This window comes from Drosophila willistoni (assembly GCF_018902025.1).
Source record: "Drosophila willistoni isolate 14030-0811.24 chromosome 2R unlocalized genomic scaffold, UCI_dwil_1.1 Seg200, whole genome shotgun sequence".
Taxonomy (NCBI): domain Eukaryota; kingdom Metazoa; phylum Arthropoda; class Insecta; order Diptera; family Drosophilidae; genus Drosophila; species Drosophila willistoni.
The window spans coordinates 5,223,213-5,248,511 of NW_025814051.1; the positions used below are offsets into that span (position 1 = coordinate 5,223,213).

The window sequence follows — 25,299 nt, forward strand, 5'->3', positions numbered from 1 at the left end:
ACACATTTTGCCTAGGTAGCATAGAGGGTAGAAAGACACAAAAAAAAAAAAAAACAAAACAACCTAAGCCTATTTAAGCCGCGTTGCTTATGTAGAGCACGTCGGCAGAATAACCCACATATCCTGTGTCAGAAGTCCTTGACACACACACACATACACATACACACCACTTTATGCTCTTCTCTTTGAATTTGCAAATTCGTAAATTCAAATTTTTTATTTTGCTGATATCATTAAAAAGTTCGGTTGACTTTTTTTTTTGTTGTTCTTTGAGTTGACAATTTTTTGAACCAAATAATTTTCTCTCACTCTGTGGTTGTGTATGAGAAAAAGTTTAATTAGTACATAAAAAAAGTAAAAAAAAAGGAAATTTAAAATATGCTGAAATGAGTTTAAATAACTTTTGTTTAAAGTTGAGTGAAAAATAATTTTAAATTAATTTGTAAACCATTAAAAAAAAATTTAAGCTTAAACTGGAAATGACATCGAAATAAACAACACCAACTAAAAGTAATATAAAAGAACTGAAACTTGGCAGCTGCCAAAATTAAAACACACAAGAAACATTTCCTGATACTAATATAAGAATCTATACTATAATCAGTTTGAATTAATCTAAAAGTGAAACCAAATTTATATTTGAACGATTTTAGAATACATTTAATTTGGTATCACTTTCTGATACTTGTCCACAAGTATTGCCATTACTTTTTTAAACCTTAATTTCCTCTATTAAAAAGGGAAAGTCCGAAACTAGCAGCTGGAATAGATTTCAATCGTGAATATTTGTCCATTTACGATTCCCGTGATATATTTAACTACTTTCTGCAACCGAATTGGAGACAGTTATCCAATTCGACTCCAGTAACTAATTGGAAACCCATTCAAAAAATGTGTGTTCCTCGCTCTATGTGACAATTTGACTGTTTAATGACTTCTTTTGCACCCTCACTCTCGCCCTCATAGCCCGTCACTGTCATCGTCTTGGGTCTTGATAGTCTTGGTCTTTGCTCATATATTTATTTGTCACCTTATTTGCTTATCTCGAAGCTGAACATCTTAATTGCAATTAGCTATGAAAATGTCTCTCTCTCCTGCCGTTTGCGCCATAAAACGGTTAACTTCAAGCCTATATCTATGCCATCTGCTAATCAGTTACTACACAGTCACAAAAAACAGAAACAAAAATCCAAATACAAATTATCGAAATGTTTAAATTTGCATAACCTGCTTACGAGTTGGAGGAGGCTAACAAGCTTGAAGATTTCTTTGGTGCTTATAAATCATCGGAAGCTACATTATTCCATAGGTTTTCCACTAAATTATTTCTTTGTTTTCACTAATTTGATTGGCGTTTTTTTTCTTCTTCTCGTGTTGCCGCAGCTGCTGCCGAGTGTAAAAATGCCTGACTTTTGCGATTAATCAATAGCAAAAGCCACTTTTTTGTGTCTCTTTTTAGTAGCTTTTAATTAAAGCTAGAGATAAAGCAAAGTCTACTCTTTTATTTTTATGATAGTGTATATGCATACAGCACAACATTTTTGTGCATAAATGAATAGTTAAAACCAGTTTAAATTCCATTTTAATATGTATTTATGCTGGTGTCTAACAAAATGATTGATCATGACTCATACAAAGTGTAGAAGGAAAGCACTTTTATTGGCCATTTCGAGTTTATGGAACACTCTCCAATTTCAATTCATGTGGAGATACAAACAATGCACCACTAGACTTTGATGTTGTAATTTAAAGGCTTTTAGTTGTTCAACTAACTGATATAGCTAGGTAATCCCTGAAAGTGTCCCTAGGTTCATAGCCTCACAAGATCCTGGGACCAGCTCTGACAGAAACTTTCTGCAACCCTTTGGATATTCTAAAAAGACAGTTTCCATTCGAGTATTTTTTAATTCCGTTACCAATTTAACAGATGAGATATAACAAAGTAAAACAACACCAAAATATTGATAAGCTGCAGAAACTTAGAATATTTTGTTAATTTTTTTTTTTGATGTTTCACTTACTGAATTGACACATTTGTTTATTAAATAATATTTTCCGATTTGAATTCACACAAAATTGGAATTTTGTTTTCAAAGACAGTGTATTTTATTTGGAAAAAGGTATCTTTCGGTTAATCCGCGATCCTTTCCATTATCACCGATGGAACAACCTTTCAGTATTGCTACATCGGGGAGGAAACTCGACCTATGTCGAGGTTCAAGATTGAGAACGACAGTTGAATAGATTGAGTAGGTCTCCACCGTGATTTTGAAAAGTCAGCCAAAGTTCCTGACATAGCCTGACACAGCCTGACATAGTTCCTTCTTGGTCAGAATTTATTGCAGAGTTTTCCATTTTGAAGTGAACTCATAAAAATGGACAGGTTTTTTGCCATAAAGTTTAAGGGTTTCGATTACATAACTATTACATACATATTTTAGCTGTTTGAAATTCCCAGCGAAACTATAATTTATTTATGGGTAAAGCCAATGGAAACTCATTTCTTTTATGAACTATGAATAATTCACATGGATTGACCCAAAAGCCATAAATACAGCAAAGAAACAAAAAAAAAACCAAAGTTTATGATATTTTCATGACAATCTGCACAGCCCAAACTAACCACAAATTATTGTATTTTTCTTTTACCATTGCAGCAAAAACAACGAATCGAATCTAAAATGAAATTGAAAAGTTCGGATTAAAAGTTTCCCTGATGCCCTCTAAAAGTGCTAAGAGTTAAACCTAGAATTGAAGAAGTTTACTGAGGAAACGGAGGAAAGAAGGGAAAACCTTAAAGACAAAGAGAACAAATCAGATTAAAATAAAACCAAAAATAAAATCAAAAGCCAACGCGTGCCCCGACAACATGGAGGCGGCACGACGTGGCTTGAGGTTCAGTCCTCAAAGACTCAAAGGAATTCAAGTTGCTGCCTGCCTACTCTTCATATGCCTGACCCTCCGACTGAGTCAAGCGGAGGACCTTCACTCGTCGACAGGTTTCACAGGTCTCACAGCAGAAAATGCTGCGCGAATGTTGGCCGGAAGTCCAAGTGAATCCCTGTCATCAGCCACATCGTCGTCCTTCTCGCCCTCGCATCATCAGCATCATAGTGAGATGTCATTGGTGCTGCCGCATGACACTTATCCTGGCTTCAGTATTAAGAAGTTTAAAACTCATCCAGTTAAGATGAATGCATCATCATCGGCTGCATATCATATGCTGGATTCGGATTATTCCAAATATTTTACTGTATTGGAAGATGGTGTTGTAATGACCACCTCAGATATTTCACCATTGGTAAATCGTCCTGTCCAATTGGTCGTGGTCGAAGAGACTCCCAATGCAACGAATACACATAATTTGCAATTGTTTGTCATGCATCGAAATGACATGTTGAGATTTTCGGGTTCTCTACTCGATGCCAGTGGTGAAGTGCGTGAGAATCAACCATCTGGCACTCGTGTGCGTGGAGTACCTCTAATGCAGGCATTCAGCGGCTCCGTTTCGGAAGAGGAGTCCGCCAAACCCAAGAAAATCAAGTACACAATAATCGATGGCAATGTCAATGAGGCATTTGCCCTGCAGGAGCGTAACTCAAATCAGCAGGATGCCAAAACTTTGGTCATTGATGGCAACTCAAACAGTCCAGACAATGAAGAGGAGTCCGGTGTTTGGCTTGTCACAAATCGTCCGTTGGATAGAGAGGAACGCTCACACTATGATCTCTCAGTGGAGGCATCTGATTTGGATGGTTTGGACAAGACAGTTTCCAAAATTGCCATAACTATTCTGGATGAGAATGATAATCGTCCCATCTTTAAGTCTCTGGACTATAAATTTGCTTTGGCTGGCCAGAAAGCAACAAACATTGATTCAAATACTTCCAATGCCGTGACCTATCAACGCTTTGCCATTATGGGTCGTGTAGAGGCCACCGATTTAGATGGGGATAAAATTGCCTATCGCCTCAAGACACCCAACAATGTTGTTATTATGGTACCTCAGACTGGTGAAATTATGTTGGCCGGCGAGCCAACCTCAAATGAAATGCTTTTAGAGGTCCTGGCCCATGATCTAAGATATCCTAGCCTACTAAGTGCTCAACCGGCTAAAGTTCTATTGGAGTTCCTGGCACCCGAACCAGTGTCCTTCATAATGCAGCACTTGGAGCATGATGAGGTGAATGAGCACTCCCATCATCGTGAGAAACGACGAGTGACTAGAGCAGTAAGACCCACCAAACGCATTGAATTCACTGAAGCCGATGGCGATACCGAGGGCAAGAGTGTTTTCCAGTTGGAGAAGGAAACGGATAAAGAAACATTTAAAATTCGCGATGACAATCCTTGGGTTACAGTGGAAACAAATGGCGCTGTTCGCGTGAAAAAGAAGTGGGACTATGAGGAATTGGGTCCAGAGAAAACTATCGATTTTTGGGTTATCATCACCAACATGGGACACAATGGTAAGTGACAAGATCGAAAATTTATTCTTAAATTTTAAAAACTGTTTTATGTATATTCTAGTCTCATAAGAAACATACTTGATATCGCCTTTTCAAAGATATTCGATTAGGATTTACGAAATGCCTTCATCAAGAGAAGCTTCTCTATATTTAGTTCTTAATCCTACAGTTTCTAAACTATTTTTTCTTATTTTCATCATAAACTGTCATGCTTTTTTCATTATCGTAAACTTTAATATAGAGAGTTTCAGGCATAGTTTACTCTTTCGTAGTAAATCCTTTGGCAATTGTTTAATCTCAGGCAAACGCAATTTTCACATGGCAGCACTTAAGGCATACATGTTTAATAAGTTTTCCTGGAAGTGTCACTACCAATCAAAGGGGAATTCAGAAAACGAACGATGTACGGCAGATGGGTTGAGGAAAAGAAAACGATAAAAAATTTAATGAAAATCGCTAGATCCAGCAAAAAGGGGAGAGGAAGTGTGGGTGGAAAGGATGAGTGAAAAAGGCAACAATGCGACAGTTGCGACATTCGCAACATGAATGCATTTATGGAAACTTTTTAATTGACTGACAGATGAACAATGTTCGAGATCTGTTCGCATGCAGTTTGCATCCAGTTCGAGTCCAAGTTGTCCAGTCCACAAAATTGGTCGACGACGGAGAGCCAATTCCAACCAATGACCTCAGCATTTATCATGTGAAGGAAAAATGCAATTTAATTTAAAACGAAATATTTAAGATGGAAATTTCATGAACTATCCTTTGCCATTCATTTTACTCAGCTTTGGTTTGGTTTGGTTTGGTTTTCTCTTCAATATTTGCTTATTGAGCTACGCTTGAAATAACAAAGAAAACAAAACGGAAAATGAAAATTGTTGACAGTGGAGAAGCAAAGGACAAGCTTTAATTACATTTTCCCAACCCAATGGACAATAGACAAATATTTGAATAGGAATTTTTTTCTGTATTGTTTCTGTAGAATGCAACTTTTTATTTGCAATTTAATTGTCAAGGAAAGCAATGCTTCAATGTGCATTAGGGGTACTCGTCTATCAATTTATTGGCCATTTCAAACATACATATGTACATACATACATAAATCGAAAACACATTCTATTACTTGCTCCTCAGATCAATTAGTCCTTTTGGAATTGTCTTTATCCCTTTGGCAAGAGTAAATTAACCCAAAACAGTTTCCCATTTCCATAATGAAGCCAAGTTGCAGACCATATCAAATGGCTCATTTATGATGTATTCGCCATATTCTGCCGTCATTGATGATAATAATGAGCATGGGGAGGATAATGATTAAGCCAGACAGACGCTCACAAAACCAATAACAATTAACCAGACAAATATAATCACACAATTTCCATTCCTACTTAGGCAACAATATGGTATGATATGTTCAGTAGGGTAAAACCGACTTTCAATTATATGCGATAGAGAAAAAACAGCTTATATTTGCTTATATCAAAACAGTGACTTAAAGATACCCTGTATAGGTTAGAGATAAAAATGTTTTTTTTTGCTGAAAATGAAATTTCAATACCTCGTATTAGGGATTCGCTCATAGTTTTTTATTTGTTGTTGTGCTGAATAAATATTTTTTAACTGAAGCTTAAAAATGTAAAGCTACTTTCCATAACACAAAATGTACCCTTTCGTCGCAGTAACTACAGGGTATTTACATAAAACATATTGGAAAATGTTTACACATATTTAACAGTCTTTTGATATAATGATTTTATCTCATCGCCTCTCTCATCCCTTTTGAGTGTCTGACTACATTGTTATTTCAATTAATTAATGGTAAATATTGTTATTGCAAAAAAAATAATAAAAAAAACGAATTGTTAAAATGGTGAAAAATTACTGAGTGTGTTGTATTAAAATACTACATTAATTTGACTATGACTACTTGAATGTTATTGGTTCTACATAAAACTGATGAAATTTACAAAATATTTTATGATGGAAACCGCTTGTGAAGTTTATCAAACGGAGTTTAAAATATTTGTTAATTTAATTACAATGTTAATTGTAATTTGAAGTCAGCTTGACGGGTTGCTGCTATTTCATTGTACCTACTTCAAAATCTATCCAATAGGTAGCTAGGTATTTTTCTGTGTAAGCTTAAAATTTTAAATGCATTGCACTTCAGTTATCTTGAAACAGCAGTTATTCTTGCAGTTTTCAGGGCTCGTTTAAAGAAAAGAAACCACTTGATGACATTTCTTCTTTTTCATAATCTAAAAATCAATTGAAATACTAGAATTTCAAATGGTCTTTACGCTTCCTTTAAGATAATTTATTATCTATTTACTCTACTTACAGAACAGGACTCAGTACACACACTTATAGACACATACACACACACACACATAGTCACATACACAAGTGAGATAAGCACAAACATTTAGTGGAACCTAGAAGAAAATTCCTTAATAATAAGCAAACTATGTAAAACACTTAACAAAGCAATGCACTTGATGCAGATGCATGAGGCAGACGCAAAGGAAGAAGTAGCTAAAAACTCAGTAGAAGAGGGCAAAGAAAATGAACAAGAAAATTTACGACAATATTTTTCATTCATTTAAAATGCAGGGAGAATGAGAAGGAGAGCAACACAAGAAAACAGGCGAAAAGAGTAAAAGGAATGCTGGAAAATGAAATAAAATCAATGAGACTGCGCACAGAGAAAAAGAGACAGAAAGCGAGAGAGAGAGAGCGGAGATTGAAAGAAAAGTGCCATAGATAGGGGTTGTGTTTGAGCCACAGGAAAATGCTCGTAAAAATTAGAAAAAAAAAGACTCAAACGACATGAGCATAAAATACATACCATTTGCTTAAAAAATTTGCATAGATTGAGAGAAAGTGAAACAGGGTAATAGAGGGGTACAAAGGGTGTCTTTTGGGCATACCTGAGTTAGAGCTTTACTTAACGATTTCGATGTTTGTTTTAGAAATAACTCCCGTTTCCACATTTTGCAATGGATTTTGTAAGACTTAAGTGTTTTAACTTTAAAGATGTGAATGCCAGTAACTTCAAATACTTCAATTAAAAGCTTTGCTTAGTAGAAACTAAAATAAAATTCATAATTAGACTAAACTCATTTCCCCTACATACATATATGTAAACTACTGCTGGATAGTGTTGGTCTAAGGCTCAATCCTCTTGGTTAAAGCTTTACTCTTTGCAGCTTACTAGTTGCAAAAACATTAGCTCAGATATATATATTTTTTTAAATATGTAATCAGCTCATTTTACTGTCCCCTTTTGGACATTTTGTGGCTCTTAATGTAGCCCTTTGCTAAGTTGTTAGAGGGCATAAAAAGACATAAAGGAAAAGTTATACTGGTTGCAACATTCCCAGGTGAAAAGGGAAAACCAGATATGCAACATGACATATGACTCGTTTTCTTCCTTTCTCCTCATTTACCTCACCACTTCTTTTGTATCCACTGTCACACTTTCTTGCTGCCTGGTACTATGTAAAATTTATTTGTTCAGGAAACTGAGTTTGCGATAAAAAATAAACTTTGTTGGCTTGGCTCAGTGCAAAAATCTAGAAATGTCGAAGCTAATATCAGGACATAAAAGTTTCAGTAACATAAAATGCAGCAGCTTCTTAGTTTCCGTTTTCTTTCCCTTTTATTTGTCCTCCCATTCTGAAGAATGCAAAAATTTTTATTGCACACAATTTTTCGTCTTATGTTGCATAACTTCTAGAAGGGCTTCGGGCCCTCTGTAAAATGTAAGCATAAATTATGAAAATGTGAATTTAAGTTTCCATTCCCATTTTCCTACTCTAACGCCCTTCACCAACCTTTCAACATTCGAGTCAAGGTAGAATATCCTTCTTGGCTTTGGAGTTTGTAGCGAAACTTGCTTAATTAAGCATTAATTTCATGTTTTATATGCATGTCAGCCCATCCGCCCTATGTGTGTGCACGTGTGCGTTTGTGTGTGTGTTCTTCGGGACAGACAAACTATGTTTTAACTTATGCAAATTATTAAAATTCCGATTTCATTTGCCATAAGTTCTCAAAGCAGCTGAAACCAAAGAGTTAATGTGTTAAAATTTGATTAGCATGAAGCAAGTGAAAGTCTTTTAAGAACACATTACAACAAACTTGCTTAAATTCGTTAAAATGCAGTCTCAGACCGAGTTGTAGCTGCAATTTCGAAGAAAATTTGCTGCGTATTTAGGACTTTACCATTTTACTCACTTTTAATGCTTAACAAAAGCTTTAACCACATGTTTCAAATAGATTAAATTAGATTCAATTTTCAACCAATTTAATAATATTAACAAAACAGACTTTAATTATTTACTGATGACTGCAAATAGTTTCAAATGAATTTTTTTCCCCCCTACATTTTATTTTTTAGGATCGCAAATGATAAAACAAATTTTTAGAAAAGTTATAAAAAACTTTACTCTTATTTTATCAACCGCATGAAAAATATTTCACCTGAAAAAAATACAATGTAACAAAAATTAGTTTGCATAAACTTTTTTGGATCAAAATAAATTCAACAAAGTTTATGCTACTTTTAGTGAAAAATTATCTGGAGAAAAAAAAAACGGTTCTAAAAATTTAAATTATATTGTTTATTCTTACAATTTAATTTAATTTTATCGAAATTAAAGCTTCTAATAGTATTTCAATTTTATATGCTTTCCAATTGCATTTTGGGATATACAACTTTTGCAAATTAATCTCTAAAAATTGATACAAGATAAATTTCTAAATAATTATTAAGCCCAGAAAATCCAATAAGAATCCAAGCATAAATAATATTTATTGCTTTCTTTTTTTAGGTTATAATTGTATTTTTTATTTTTCATTGTTTTGTTAGTTCTGCTTCAATTTTATCCAATCGATTCTTGGGCCAACTATTTTGAATTTTTTTTTGTTGCAAAATATTTAAATTGAAAGCCAAGGCTCTGTAGCAAAACAAAATTTGATTAACTTTGCTCCAAAAGATACAGATACAACAATGAAAAAGTATAGCATATTTTTGTGCTGAATAATAAAAACTGTAAGAGAAACAAAATAGAAAATTTTGCGATGTAAATTTAAAAAAAAAGAAGAGAGAAGCAGGAAAAATAAACAAAATGAAAACATAGGAAGAACAGTAAATTAAATGGCAATTTCCACACGCTCTTTTGCTATTATTTGCTTTTTATTCTGCGTGAATTCCGGGATTTGTTTAAAAATCCTGTTACACTTTCCAGTTTGCCTTCCTGTGCTTTTTTTCGCTCTGATTTTACTGCTATCCTCGCACACATCTGCAGTAATAACTCATGATACAAATTGCGTTTATTACAACAATATAGCGAAGGGAACACAAGAACCGAGGAACCGAGTAACCAGAACTCAGGGTTACCACTAGAGCGGCATGACCATCGGACAATCCCAACATGATTTGCATTGCAAAAAAGGATTGAACGAGGCGTGGCATGCCATGGCATGGCATGGCAGTGCGTTTTACCCTTTGGCAATTTTAGCTTGACTGTTTTCCTTGCGGTAGTTATTTATCACAGTTTTCTCTGACTCTCGACAACAATGCTGAATGCGTTGGTGATTTGTGCGATGAGGGGGAGGAGGGATAGGCGTCAGGCAATGTCAGTGGCAGTGCCAGGGGCGTAGGTGTGGGGTAGGTGGCATTCGCATCGGCATCGTAAACACGTCATGGTCTAATTAGCAGAGAAATGAAGTTGTTGGCACACAGATACAACACACACACACAGTTAGGTTGAAAAGTTAACGCACAAAATTTTTACACTCGATTTGATACATTTGATGCATGTGCGTGACTATCTATCGACCGAATCTACATCTATCTCTTTCTCTAGTCTATGTCTATCTCTTACAGTGAATTGATGCATAAAATTTCACATGTCAATGGGTTTTGATTTTCAAATTTATTGCTTCAAATAAAATTAGATGCAAAAATCGTAGATAAATCAATCACTTTGAAAAAAACACAATGAAATCAATCAGAAATTTATATATATATATATATCTGCAATGTAAGGTCATTTTTCATATATATTAATTAATAACTAAAATAAATGTCTAATTAAAACACTTTTCAACCTATCCATAGTTTAATTAAAGAGTTGGCTTGTTGAGTGGCTCTTAAGAGCGGCAACCCTTAAAGGACTCAATATATTGAAGGACTTTGTTTTTGTTTTAAGAATTGGGAAGACTTACTACTTATTTCCTTCTTATTTGAATGCAAATAAATTCTGTTTTTGCCGTATGCCAAAAAAAAAAAAAATGGAGTGGCTCTTAAAGGCAAACTTTTTCCATCATTATGAATTTTTATTGTTTTTGCCTGTCAACTTTCTTATGAGAAATTGTTTTTTGGGGATAAATTTATTTGGCCATACAGCAAATATATTACAAATGTATTTGTAGACCAAACAACATTTAGCATACATTTTTATTTAACGGCTTTTGTCCATTTGGCCAATATATTTCAGTTGCCAATTTGGTTGCCTTTGTTTTTGCTATACTTTTGCACCCACAAATCAAACAGCAGGTGTGCCATCAGGCTGAGTGTGCCAATGGTTTGACAAGATGGTATGAGAGGGAGTGAGGGGAATGTTCGGGTGTGTTACCTATAACCATTTTGTTTTCACATTGCAAATACAAATTGTTCGCTATCCAACCCTACAGAGAAGGAGAGAGAACAAAAGAGAAAAAGTAAAACTATGGCTGGAAAATTTGTTTGGTTTTCTGCTTTTCTTTATACTTTTTTTATTTCTCATCGTTCATTATTTTTTTCTTTTTTGGAACTGGTCACCACTGTTGGCCATGTTGGCTCCGTTGCCAGTGTTCTTGTTGGCCAATCACTTTTTGCACATGCAGCGTTGCGGTATTCACACCCTCTATCTGGCAGGCAGCCCCCCCTGTTAGCACGCCTCTTTAACGCCATGGGGCGTCCAGCTCAGAGCTCCCCTTTTATCCCTAACTACAGCACTTTCGCTGTAGCGCACACTCTTTCACACAGTGTTGACTCATTAAAATGCAAAATGCTCGCGCTTGTGGAGCCTCTGTTCAGTTTCTGCTTCTGCTGCTGTGCATTTTGGTTTCATGCCAAAACATGGCTGGCATAATAGTGCAATTCTGCGAAATGGTTCAAAAAAAAGGTCCCAGTAGAAGTGCTGATACTGTGTAAAAGGGGCAAAAGTCCTCTCTAAAGACTTAAACAATTTAAATTCTAAGCTGTTTTAAGTAGATAAAAGCTCAATTGTAGAACGAATATACCCCTCAAATACAACAAAAAAGAGTAACACAAAACGTCCACTTGGACCATGTCACGTGGGTCACTTCTGGTCTGAATCTGAACTCTTAATGACAACATGCCAACTGAGTTGGTCTGTCCTGATAGGCAGGAAAAGTTCACTGTGTGTGTGCGCGATTGTTTCTGCGTGTTTCATTGAATGGAAAGTGCGTAAAGTGACAATAACAACAAATTTACATGGCTTAATGGTTAAATGAAACATTTACCGAAATTATTTTTAATTTGAACAATTTGAATTCGAGTTGAGTTGACCAACCATCGACCACCGACCAGCCGATTTATCATGATTTTCCTCCTTTGAATAAAACCAATACAAACGATTTTTATAGCATACTTATGTGTGCTTGCGTGCATGAGAAGAACATAAAAAATGCATATTAAATATTGTGGCTAATGGTTGGTATATGGGAGTATGGCGAGACGGATAGGGGAAAGGAGTCAGTAGGTTGGCCAAACTATAATATTTTTGTGGCCCTCCTTTCGTTATTTCTTTGCCAAGGGCTAAAGTAAGTAGCCCTTAATGAAGTGAAGAAGTTGATTTATATGCCCCTTGAGTAAGCGAATGAATGAATGGTGGTTAGGTTAGTAAGTAAGAAGGCAACAAAGTTACTATAGCTACTTGGGGGAGCTTTACTGATTGGCATAAATTGCGTTTTTATACATACTTATTTTATATATACATAAGTATATACACAAACTTGCCAGAGAGTCAAAAAAAAAAAATGGCAGAGAGACGAAAATCAATGACGCATTAATAATGAGAAATAATCAAAGAAAAGCTTTGCCAGCAAACTAAATTAAACTAATTATGACAAAATTATACGAGTTTTAAGTGAAATTATATAAAGGTTATTTTTTGTTGAAAATGTATAGCCTTGAGATATAAATTAAAACGTATTTGGGCATAGGCAGAAACAGTTTCGCACTTTGTGTAGGTTTCTGGCTGCTAATAACAACATCTTGTAGGCCTTCTATGAAAAGGTCAAGCACTGAATAAACAGTAAATGCTTCTTTTATAATATGAATTGAAGTATTTTTTAGCCATAAATTGGCTATATAACAATCCATAACAATGCTTGCAAAAAAAAATACGGTTTGAATTAATTCATATTTTGAGACTAGATTAGGATTATATCTCAAGATGTTGAATAAACTTTAAGTCTATTATTATTTGATAATTATCAAATTTTCTCTCTATTTGGACTTTAGAAAGTCGTCTGGAAATTCATAAACTTTTCTGACTTTCCATTTGATAGCTTTCAACTGCATAAGCTATGCAATCGATCATTTCATAAGAGACTGTCATTGAATTTGAAAATGAAACTAGAATTGTGTCATCCGAGTGGATATGAAAATACATGTATTTTTCCTTCTGCATACATTTTACTGTCAGCCAACAAAGAATATTTTCTTTTTTGCCAGCTTGTTTTTTTATTTCATTTTATTTTCTTCCTATCTATCCGCATGGAGTGTACAACATCATTAAGTGCGAACATTTCGTATTTCCCAAGTGTAGACATGTTTCAAATACAAATCAATAGAAAAAGATATATTGAATGGAAATAGAGGGAGAGAGAGACAGAAAGAAGTGAGTGAGAGCAAGCAACAAACAGAGTTTTCTTTTTGCATACATGAGTAATTTTTCTTGTTTAGATATTCAAGCACTTTTGTTAACATTTAACTGTCAATGATGCATTTAGAGAAATAATTGACCTTTTTATCTGATTTACTATAGATACATATTGATTTTGACAATTTCAAGGCTAGACCGCAGAAATTGAAATGCCAATTTCAACAATCAGATAAGATTTGCGTTTTTAATGAAATCTTGAAATAGATTTAAAACAGTTTGTTATTCTAGGTAGACATGAGAGTACCCATAAGTTGTCCTTTCTCTTTGCATTTGCATAGGTACATACATACATATGTATGTGTTTTTATGTATATGGTAAAACATTTTATGTAGCGTAAAACTAAACTAAACAACAAAACTTAACTCAACTGTCACAGAATCTCCTCCCTTTCCTGCATCGTAGAGAATTTATGTTGCAAAAACTTGTGTTGCTGCGGCTGCTGCGCGAATTTTTTCTCCAACTTGCCTCTTCAAATTTAGGCCAAAACACTTTTGCTTAGAAATTTCTGTAGTCGGTAAGATGGAAGGTGGGCAGGGAAGAGGCTCGGTAAATAGAACTGATGCGAAATGCTACATATAAACTTCCAAATAGGGGGCGGCATGAGTAAGTGGGGGTACTATACACATAGGTAGATAGTTGAGGCTGCTGCTCTCTTGTGTTTTACTACGATGCTGGGGCGTCAAAATTTCTCGTAAATAAATAAATCCATAATAAATGTTGTACGGGAAAATAAAAATTATAGATTTTAAATGAAGAGGCGATACAACAGTTGCATGGGTGAAGGTTTAAAGCAAACATTGTTTGTTAGTTGGAAAATGTATATTTATTATATGATGTTGTGTATGATGCTTGTGTGTATTTTTTTCGTGTAAAAGTTTTAAAAATACAATTGAAAATCCATATATTAGTTGAAATATACATAAAAGTATGCTAAAATTGTTGTAAGTTGAGTTTGTTAGATTGTTTAGATAGAAGTTCGCTTGGTACATTCCTGTTTTAAATTTAAACCATTGTTTAAGTCGGGTCAGCATTTATTCTGATTTTAAAGTACTTATGTATAAACACCTAAACACAACAATAAATATGTTTTTAATCCGATGATATGCCTCGCTAATTAAAGACCCAACATCGGAAGACTAATGCGATTGTGGCGTGTTATGCAATTTGAATTGCCGAAAAGAATTTGTAATAAATCATTCATAATTTTCAATACACTTGTATTACAAATAAGTAAAAAGGACTATCGAAAGTTGAAGAAGACTACCAAAAGTTGATTTTGTAATGCATTTCTAAATGTCCTTTTCGGTTTAGCCAACTTTTACTCCATTTATCGTAAAACTTTATGTGCACTTTAGCCATTTAACTCTTTGAGCCATTTTTGCCGGTTAAAATTGTTTTATGTTGTCATTCAATTATAGTCGGAGAGACTTTAATTCAATTTAAATATTTAAATTATTATTCAATCAATCAATTAGGCAACCTACCTGCACATTATGTCACCATGAGAAAGAGAAAAGCCAACACAAATGAGTCAAATTGATATCAACAAAAAGTTCAATAAACCATATATACACATATATATATATATACAATATCGAAGTAAAATAGAAAGAGAGAAAGGGAAAAAACGCAAAGAGAGTAGAGCTGTCATTGCCAGAGAGATGGGGAGAAGTTTTTTTGGCCATAACCAGAAAATAATCGGAGTAGACACAAGATGAGGCGAGAGGGCAAGAGGCAAGAATGAATTAAATGGCCGCAGTCAGAGACAGCGACAGAGTCAGCCAAGCCAAACCGCCTAAGGGCAATACATACACACACACACATACACTTATACACATGCCTTACACATACAGTTACAGTTATTTCCACTAAAAAGATGTGGCAACAAAATGGCGTCTATTGCCCCAACACACAATGTTGCCATGGCAGCAGACAGATGAAGTTAGTCCAGCAACTTCTCTTTCCTATCCCGTCAGTTCTCATTCTTTCTTCCAGTTTTTTGTTATTTCTTTTCCTTTTTTTTTTGCCGCACTGCCGTTGTTTGCAGTCAAAACAGGAAGGCGACTTTTATATAAAACTCTAAAAAGAGGGAAAACTAAAATCGACAAATGGCATAATAACTAGCCAAGAAAAATGCTTAAGTTAACAGAAAACTGAAAGAGCAAAGAAATGAAAAAGCAGAGAAAAACAAAATTAATTTCGGGGGGAATATAAAATTTTTGACAACATGTACAAATTTATTTTTTGTTTGTGCTGAGCTTTGATTTTTTGTAACCAATCTTTGCTTACATCTCATGTGGATTGATTTAGGAAATAAAAAATTTGGGGACAAACAAATTAATTCGAAAAAAAAATCAGGGAATAGCTTTATCATTTTCTAGGTTTGATAGTTCAAAAAATTTTCTATAATTTATGTGAATAATCTGAGTAAATTTTATTCCTGAATTTGGAGAGGTTATAGAGAATTCTTCTACATAGACTCATTAACGTTCTTTTCATCAGAGTCTGCCATTTTGAGGAGTTTTCTTTCATTTCAACAATCAAATTTCGCAGACATGAAATGAACTTTGTACACATGGCAGACATTAAGCGAAAATTAATGTAATTTTTTTCTTCTTCGCTTTCATTTTTACACCTAGTAGCAGCAGTTATGAGCCCGTCAACCCGAACCAACGCTCTGCCCAATTCTTTTTCCTCAATTTTCTTCACTCTGTTATCCATAGTGTCGTGTAGCTTGATTGAGTTTGATGGCGATTGTGCGCGCTGACTTGATTGCAATTTCTCTGCCTCTACAGCCAGAAGATGAGATGGCCAGAGGCATCCTGCCTGCCTGCTTCCTACCTGGCCCACAACTGCCAGCTCCCAGTGGCAGTTACGTCTGCCACCTGCATACCAATCATGAGCAGCAGGTGCCAAGCAAAGTTACCCTCTGGCACTGCCAGAGGAGACATTTCTTTTTTTTCTACTTTCTTGAAGTGAGCTTAGGCTTTTGATTGATGAGCAACTATTAGGTGGTAGTTGAGGGCACATAAAGCTTAAAGTTTGTTTCTTTTTTCCCTCCCATTTGAAATTGGTTTAACTACCCGAAATGCAGTGCATAAATTTTACTTTACTCGTTAGTTAGCCCATTTGACCTGTTTGCCCATGAGAATGCACTGAAGTGCAAACGGATTGTGATAAAATTGCATGATGTTCTATGCAATTTACGAGTATACACTGCAACTGAGGTCAAAAATGTCTTGGCTCTGCCAAAATTTGAGACGAAGGGCATGATAGTAAAGTAAAGAGTGAAAGTGATTCAAACATAGAATAGTCCTCTTGAATTATCGTAACAATCATTTCAAAATTTGTTTAAAGGAGCTGGTAATAATTCTGATTGGAGGTTCTATTCTCTTTTTGTAAAGAAAATCTAACTTAAATAGAACAAAACCAGAGAAAGAAACTAAACGAAAGCAATTTTAGACTTATGATAAGGATAAATCCATTCGAATTGAGGATTAATTTTTAAATGAATCGAAAGTAGGAAAGAAAACAAAGCAAAAATCATTGCTAGGTAGTTTTTACATTAAATTCCGAATTTAAATATCAAATTTTTATATCTGATATTATCCAATTTGTCTGTTTTGCTGAATATATCATTTTATTTACATCTGTTGAGTTTTTTCAAAAGACTCTATAAAAATTCTATCTAAAACTAACAAAATTCAACTGTTTTCAGCTATCATCAATTGTCTTTACACCTTATTGAATTAATTTCAATCTAACAAGGTTTGGTTTGAAAATTAAACCTGAATCCTGTTAAAATCGCTTGATTGTAATTAAGTTTTCGCCTTGGTTGAATCCTATTGTAGTCTATTTCCCACTTGCTGTCATTGTGTTGATGTTTCTGCATAAATCGTGGTTAATTTTAATTAGTTGTATGCAGTTAACAATTATCAAGATCAAATTAAACTGTTTGTGTGTGTTTTTTACTGATTTGAGTTTAAAACGATGGCCATTTGTTTTATCGTCGAATGCCTGAAATGCTTTTCACGCCGTTTACAGTATGCGTATTTATTGTCGTAAGAAGTCCGTGAGAAATGTGACACCTACTAAAATGAACGACTTTATGGGCCGTCGATTGCTTATCTTTATATTTATCTGCAACTGCCAATTTGTTGCCCTGCCATGGCAACCAACATACCAAGGCATGGCAGATAAGACAAGGAGTCGAAGGCGGAGGCTCAGTGTTTCTGTTCATCTCTTCATCTTCTTCTGTTTTTGTCGCATAACTTTGCATTCAAAAGCAGGCGAAATGTTGACTTCTCCTTGGTGTGTTCGTTGGTTCCTTCGTTTCGTTTTTCTTTCATTCGAGACAAGTGGCTAGTGGCACAGGGGCAGCAGTAGCATAAACGAGTTTCGACTGCATCGTCTACTAGGTGTTAACTCATTTGCCTGGCAGTTAAGTGACTCAATAAACGGCAACTCAAACTGAGGACTTCACGCTGTGAAAGCGTCGACTCACTGGCTGACATCTGCCTGCATCTTTCCATATGAATGACATTTAGCTAGTCTCGTTGGCAACTTCTGTCTCTGATTTGCAATGACAAATTTTTAATGCCATCAAATGTTTTCATTAAGTTGCAACCAGCTGCTGTTCACAGAGACAACCAGTTGAAATTTCTTCTTCTCTTCTTTTTGGCTTCTTTATGAAATTTCTTAGAACATTTTGTTGTATGCAGAATTAAATCGTTTACATATTTATAAACCTTATGCGTTTATCTTAAATTGTTCAATCAAATATTCTTTCACTTTTTACTTTCCGCTTTTTCCACAAACAGAACTTAATTTAATTTTACATTTCAACGAATAAAAAACTAAGAAAAAAGTAGATAGCGATTATGATTACAGCATTGATTATATTTGCACTTATTTTGACATTTATTACTTAAGTTGTTTGCTACTAGTTTAATAAAAGCTTGAAAATATTTACGCAAACAGGAAATTGTTAACAAGACTAGGTACAGCCTTTCTTATGAACTGCTAAAATACTGGTTATATACCTCAAGTAATAGTCGCAAAGCTTTTATTTTCTAAATGGTAATTACTAAAAGGTAATGCAGATGGTAACTTCAATATTTGTGCTTGCCATACATTTCCGTGTGGAATGTTTTCTTATGCTCTTTTCACTTTTGTCGTTGGCATGTCCTTTTGTTAGTTTTTCATGACTTTCCACCCAGCCATCCCCTTGATACATTTCTTTGCTTGCTTTCTTTGTTTGTTTGTGTGTGTTTGTGTATATGTATCCTTTCCATTTCATCAATATGTTTTTTCAATATTTGGTTTCAGCCTTTGCCACATTCTTTTGTGCCATTGTTAACAGCTTCATTAAATCCATGGCGCAAATAGCCCATCAAAAAAAATAAAGGAAAAGAATCATCTTTTCGGCTTTACTATGCCCACTCACCCCCATCCCCCACATATCTTTATCCTACATAGGTAGGGGAAAATATTACTCGAGTCATAAAATGGTTGTTTTTCCTTCTCTGGCCCGGGGTAGCAAAGCTATTGAGGGAAAACTTCTCAGCTTTGTACTTATATTTCTGGCACGTATTTATACCGCTGCAGCAAATGGTGGAAATTCATTTGGCGAGGCAAGTTTCTGCTCCCAGTACCTGCTGAATGCCAAAAAGCCAAGAAAACTTTCGACTTGACTGCATTTTAATCAAGAAGGAAAGAAGCGAACCGAACCAAACCAAACCAAGACCAATATACCTTCATCTAATGCACCTTGATTATGTTTTGGGGGGTGTCAATTGCTGGAGAAGAGGGAAAAAGTTAAGTTGCCGTTAAATTTGCACAGAAAAATTTGCGAAAAAACTTCTTGAATGAAAAGATTTTTGTGGAGTGCAATTTCGTTGGCAATGTTATAATAATTTTTTGCGCAAATAAAACTTGATAAATTATAATGAAAATATATATAAAAATAGTTCCTTCTGGAATTCACTTAAAGTTGATTGGATTCACTCAAGTATTTACCAACCATTTTCAAATCAAAGTCCAAAGTCTTGATATTTTATGGGAGCATTTTCATTGAGAATTTAAAGTAAAGTTTGGCATTATATTTTTAAACTCTTAAAACGATTCTTTTGGTCTTTTTAAAGTTAGTAACAGATGCAGTTTTGACATTACCATGAAAGCAAAAACACAAATTCTATTACATTCCATTTTATCCCTCAATTACGGGTCATTTATATAATGAATTTAAAAGTCTTAAAAGCTAACTTCATTTCGAAGTGAACTTTCCATGTGCTAACAAAGTTCTATTAACTTTGTTTACCCTTAAATGAGACAAATCATTTCAACATAAATTTACAAAACGTGCAGAATAAATAAATTATGTTCAACACAAGTTTCTCTTGTCAATTTTCTTATAACAAATTCAATTTCTTCTCTATGCCACACTCATGCATTACACTCGGGGATACAGTAGTGACACTTCCTCGTAGCACAAAGTAAAAAGGAAAGGGGCAAAAAAAAAGGAGAACTTCAAGCTGGCACCCACTTGACGAAGACACGTACGTTCGTCTGGAGAGTCTCTCTCTCTCTCTCTCTCTCTCTTTTTGCCTCTCAGTCTTGTTTTGTCTTTACACTCCCCATTGGTTTTCCACTTAATCCATTGAAACAATAAGCTGCTTTGTTTGTCTACCACCCATCGCATGACGCTGACGACGACAACAACATGACAAAAGTCCTCCGCGCACTTTTCATCACAAAAAGCAACGAAAAAACATTGCAAAAGCTGCACTAGGTGCAGCAAATCCCTTGGCGACTTTCTTCTTCTCACTCTCTCTCTCTCTATTTTGGACTCTCCTCGAATGCCACCAAACGTCATCATCTTTCTGAATGTGTTCTTGCTCTTTGTTTGATACTGCATTTAGTGCTAACCCCAGCACTCAAAAAAAAAAAAAGAAAAAGAAGCAGAAGGATGAAATGGGTAAACGAAAACCCCAAGCATATGATGACAATGGCATTTTCAAAGGGAACGAACACTTCCCTTGGCAGTGATTACCAAGTATTTCTATGCTACTAGCTGCATGGTTTTGACTCCTTAAGAGTCCTGTGCAATCTCTAGGACTACGAGCAGTAACTGTCACTTAAATCTTGTGGTGGTAAATTTTTTCCGCTTCAGGAAATCAAAGGCAACGAGAGAGCTAGAGAGAGAGAGAGTGCTTAGAGGACAAAAAGTAAATCATATAGTGGGTTTACGCTATACCTATTAGGCTATCATCCAATCAAAGACAGAAAATAGTTATAACAACATAAGCTTACTTAAAAAAATGTTGGCAGATCTAATATAAAACATCTGCCCAATAGATTTGGGTTATTCAAAGACAAGATTTCAAAATGTTGCCTAAGAGTTTTTTGTCAATAGTTTTATTAGTTTTATTACTTTAATTATAAACTCATTTATCTCAATAACTAAAAAATGATACCTACTACTTGGAATGCAATGTTCGTATGCAGTGCAGTTGCCGCAACTAATAAAGCCACTAAGCAGATGGCCGCAGGGTATTATACCCATAAGGGAAATAACTTGAGGGTGAACCGCCAACTGAGAGCTTAACTATTAAACAAAAGCGTGAAGAAAATGTTTTTAATTTGGAAGAAAATAATCTTAAGCCACATAGAGTAAATGAATTATTTCTTTTTAAATTAAAAGACTTAGGTATGATAAATAGTTTTTAAAGATAATAAGTACGCTTATTTTCTATTTTGGGCTAGATGTAATTATTGAGTATTTGTTTTATTTACCTTTTATGTCTAGATACATCTACATTTATTTTTCAAGTTACTGATTTTCGCGGTGCTGACAAACTTGAACTTGATTTAAGTCTCATTTCATGTGTTTAGTTTTTGATTCAGTTGGCTTTCTAGTGTTTGCAAACTTTTGACTTTAACATTCTTAAAGTACCTACTTTAAATAGTTTCATCTAGCAAGAAGTAGCACTTGTTATTTTTCTCTCTACAAATTCATGACTGCGGAATGAAAATCTTTTATATTTTCTGTATTTTTTTTTATATTTTCTGCGACAACAAAAGGCACTGCCAGTCATAGATGGACTCACTCCGTATTCATCCACATCCCACAACCCCAACGTGTGCATTGTCGCCACGGATATCCGCCATGTTGGCTGCTGATTTTCTATGCACATTATTTCCTTCTTTCTCTTTCTCGCTTTTTCTCTATGTTATCCATTTCTCCCACTCTCTCTCTTTGTCTCACTCTTTCTCTCTCTCTTTCATTTGTATATTTCATTTTTTTTTTGCCATTTCTTGCATTTATTTTACCTGTTTTGGCACTTGGTACAATAAGCCATACAAAATCGTTACAAAAGTTGGCAAAGGAATCAGCGTTCTCTACTTTTTCTCTCTCCACTCTCTCTCTCTTAGTCCCTATTTTTATATGGTTTATGTTTTTGGCTAAAAAACTTTGTTGCATCTTTGTTGCAATTGCAATCTGTTGAACAAAAATGTAGCCAAATTCTGTTTTCCTTTATTTTCTGTATTTACAATTCCCTTTGCTGCACTCTTCAGAAATTACACATGTAGTCCTTCTGGTCTATCCACTCAGTCACTGTTTTTTCATGCCATACACTTTGAAAAAGATGACTGAAAGGTATATTTTTTCAGAGTTTCTGACTTTGATGCTATAAACAATGCAAAAGTTATTATTAAAAGCATTTATAAAACTTAATTTTTGTTCATTTTAAAATATGTGCATAGAATTACAAAGGAGTACGAAGTAATCGAGCAAAACCGTATTCAACGTTTGATAGTTTCTTCTGTAAGGCAAAAGCTTTTGTTTTTTGTGGACTTTGTGCAATAAGCAAATTAAGTATCTTCGAAACCATTTCCGATTCTTGTGAAGAAAAAATAACATTTAGATGACAAAAATAAGTTCTTTAAAAGGAGCTCCCCAAATGTTCAGTATATATTACAAATTCTTGTATTTTCTGTTCCAAAAATGTATACTGTGGATAAGATTTCGTTTGGTTATTTGTAGTTAGGAACCTGCTAATGCTCTATTTTTTTTTTTTTTGATATTTGAAATCGAAGTGAAAAACGCATAAAACGCTAAGCTAATTTAATTTAACAGATAGTGCTTAAATATTGAAAACTACTTTTAAGTGCCTCAATGATTATATAAGATCTTAGGGTAAGAAAACTTCGTCTTTGCTGAATTCGAAATGCAGTCCCCCTGTTTCTTTTTTATCACGCTCGAATTTCTGTATGCCTTTGTGTAGCAACTTCCCCCATTTTGGGGTAAAATAAAGAACGCAAAAAAAAGCCAGCTAAGGGCAAGTAAATCGTCTGTCTTATTTGTTGACTACTTCAGCTAGCCCTCGACACCCTGCACCCACACAGGTTTTCCTAATAAGCAAGAGGCCTGTATATATATCCTACTCCAGCAGCAGTAGCAACAACAACATGATTGGTATATTCCGGTGCAGACATTTTGTTAAGCTACAACAAAAAGATTATATATGTGTGTGTATGTGTATAAAAAAAAGAAGTAAGGTGGCTTTAGCGACCCTTGCATTTTACGTTCCTTCAGCCCCTTCTTTTCTCTGACCCTTGGCAGGCGGCGGCTTTTTTATTGATTTTTTTTTTTATTTTACTTAAGTAAAGGTTTAATTTTTATAGCATTTTTCGAAGAATGTTTGGAAACCAATGGCCTTGATTTTTCTTTTTGGTGATTTTCGTTGAAAATGAATTTACTTGAAAGCTATTTAATTAGTTTCAGTTACTAACAATGTTTAACTTTGGCCCCTAGTGGTATTGCTTTTCCGGGTGAATGCATTTGAAGGGTTTAACTGAAATTTGAGAGCTTTAAATTACACGATATTATTTAACAACCCTTGCAAAAATAAACAGACAAAATATCTAATCATTTGAATTTCCGTCTCTTTCTCTTGCAGCTGGCATCAAGTATACGGATAATCAGCGTGTCATAATTCTCGTCAAGGATGTTAACGATGAGCCACCATATTTCATTAATAGACCTTTGCCCATGCAGGCTGTGGTGCAATTGAATGCCCCACCAAATACGCCAGTCTTTACACTACAGGCACGTGATCCTGACACTGATCATAATATACACTATTTCATTGTACGTGATCGAACCGGTGGACGTTTTGAGGTCGATGAACGGTCAGGTGTGGTGCGTACTCGTGGCACCGATCTATTTCAATTGGATATGGAATATGTGCTATATGTCAAGGCAGAGGATCAGAATGGCAAAGTCGATGATCGTCGCTTTCAGAGCACTCCCGAGGAGCGGCTATCGATAGTCGGTGGCAAGCGGGCTCCACAGTTCTATATGCCCAGCTACGAAGCTGAAATACCAGAGAATCAGAAAAAGGACTCCGAGTAAGTGAACAAATGCAAATTTACCAATAAAACTTTTGCATACAAATACAAATGTGGTATAAGTATGTGGATGAGAATTAGTCTAGCTGCTCATTGAAATTCTAAACCAAAAGAAAACAAACCCAAAAAAAAGGAGAGCAAAATGCAAAAAGAAAAGCTCTTGTTGGAAAAACAACTGTCAAAAGGCAGTCAAGCAGATGGAAAGTTATATGCAAATTTTCACATTTCTCTTTATGGCAATTTTTCTTTTCTGTTGCTTTTGTTTTTCAGCATTATTTCGGTTAAAGCCAAATCGTTTGCTGACCGCGAGATACGCTACACATTAAAGGCTCAGGGTCAGGGACAGGGCACATTTAATATTGGACCCACGTCGGGTATTGTCAAACTGGCCAAGGAATTGGATTTCGAGGATTTACGTCAGCCACATGTCTACTCATTGATTGTGACAGCCACAGAGGATTCTGGTGGTTTTTCGACATCTGTTGAGGTAAGTAGAAATAGCAAACACGAAGTTCTTAGATTTTTTAAAACTTATCTTTAACCATTTACCATCTTCTCAACAGCTCACAATTCGTGTCACGGATGTCAATGATAATGCACCGAAATTTGAATTGCCCGACTATCAGGCCCATAATGTCGATGAGGATATTCCATTGGGAACAAGTATTTTACGAGTCAAAGCAACGGATGCCGATTCAGGGGCCAATGCTGAAATTGAATACCTTGTCTCGGATGATCATTTTGCTGTGGATTCCAATGGCATAATCGTGAATAACAAACAACTCGATGCCGATAACAATAATGCCTACTACGAGTTCATTGTGACGGCAAAGGATAAAGGAGAACCAGCCAAATCGGGCACAGCCACAGTTCGTGTCTATACTAAAAACAAAAACGATGAGGAACCGAAATTCTCGCAACAAGTCTACACCCCAAATGTAGATGAGAATGCTGGACCGAATACTTTGGTGACCACTGTTGTGGCCTCCGATAAAGATGGTGACAATGTACGCTTTGGTTTCGTTGGCGGCGGCACTTCCTCGGGACAATTCGTCATCGAGGATATTACGGGTGTCATACGTCTGCATAATAAGGCTATATCTTTGGATCGCGATAAATATGAACTGAATGTCACTGCCATGGATGATGGCTCGTGTTGTGTGAATGGCGATCAAACTATACACACCTCCACAGCTGTCGTTGTGGTTTTCATTACCGATGTCAACGACAATAAGCCAGTATTTAAGGATTGCGGCACTTACTATCCCAAAGTTGAGGAGGGAGCTCCTAATGGCAGTCCGGTGATTAAAGTTGTGGCCACCGATGATGATAAAGGTGTTAATGGACAGGTAAGCAAGAATCCAACTAATTGGGAATTTTAAACTCAGTGTTTTAATATCACCTGTAAAGCTCTTTAGATAGTCTAAAGTCTCTTGGTTCCCCCTTAAACTAT

General features: G+C 35.2%; 1 protein-coding gene across 9 annotated transcripts in view; it reads left to right on the forward strand.

The window, feature by feature from the left end:
- Positions 1 to 2,668: 2,668 nt before the first annotated feature.
- Positions 2,669 to 25,299, forward strand: part of LOC6643591 (neural-cadherin) — a 99,928-nt gene continuing 77,297 nt past the window's right edge. For all 9 annotated transcript variants that reach the window (XM_023176374.2, XM_023176376.2, XM_047011078.1 and 6 more), the window contains exons 1-4: positions 2,669 to 4,469; positions 23,396 to 23,846; positions 24,117 to 24,333; positions 24,410 to 25,195. In XM_023176374.2, coding sequence (XP_023032142.1) covers positions 2,870 to 4,469; positions 23,396 to 23,846; positions 24,117 to 24,333; positions 24,410 to 25,195 — 3,054 coding nt within the window. In that variant the 5' untranslated portion in view covers positions 2,669 to 2,869. The remainder of the gene's footprint in view (positions 4,470 to 23,395; positions 23,847 to 24,116; positions 24,334 to 24,409; positions 25,196 to 25,299) is intronic.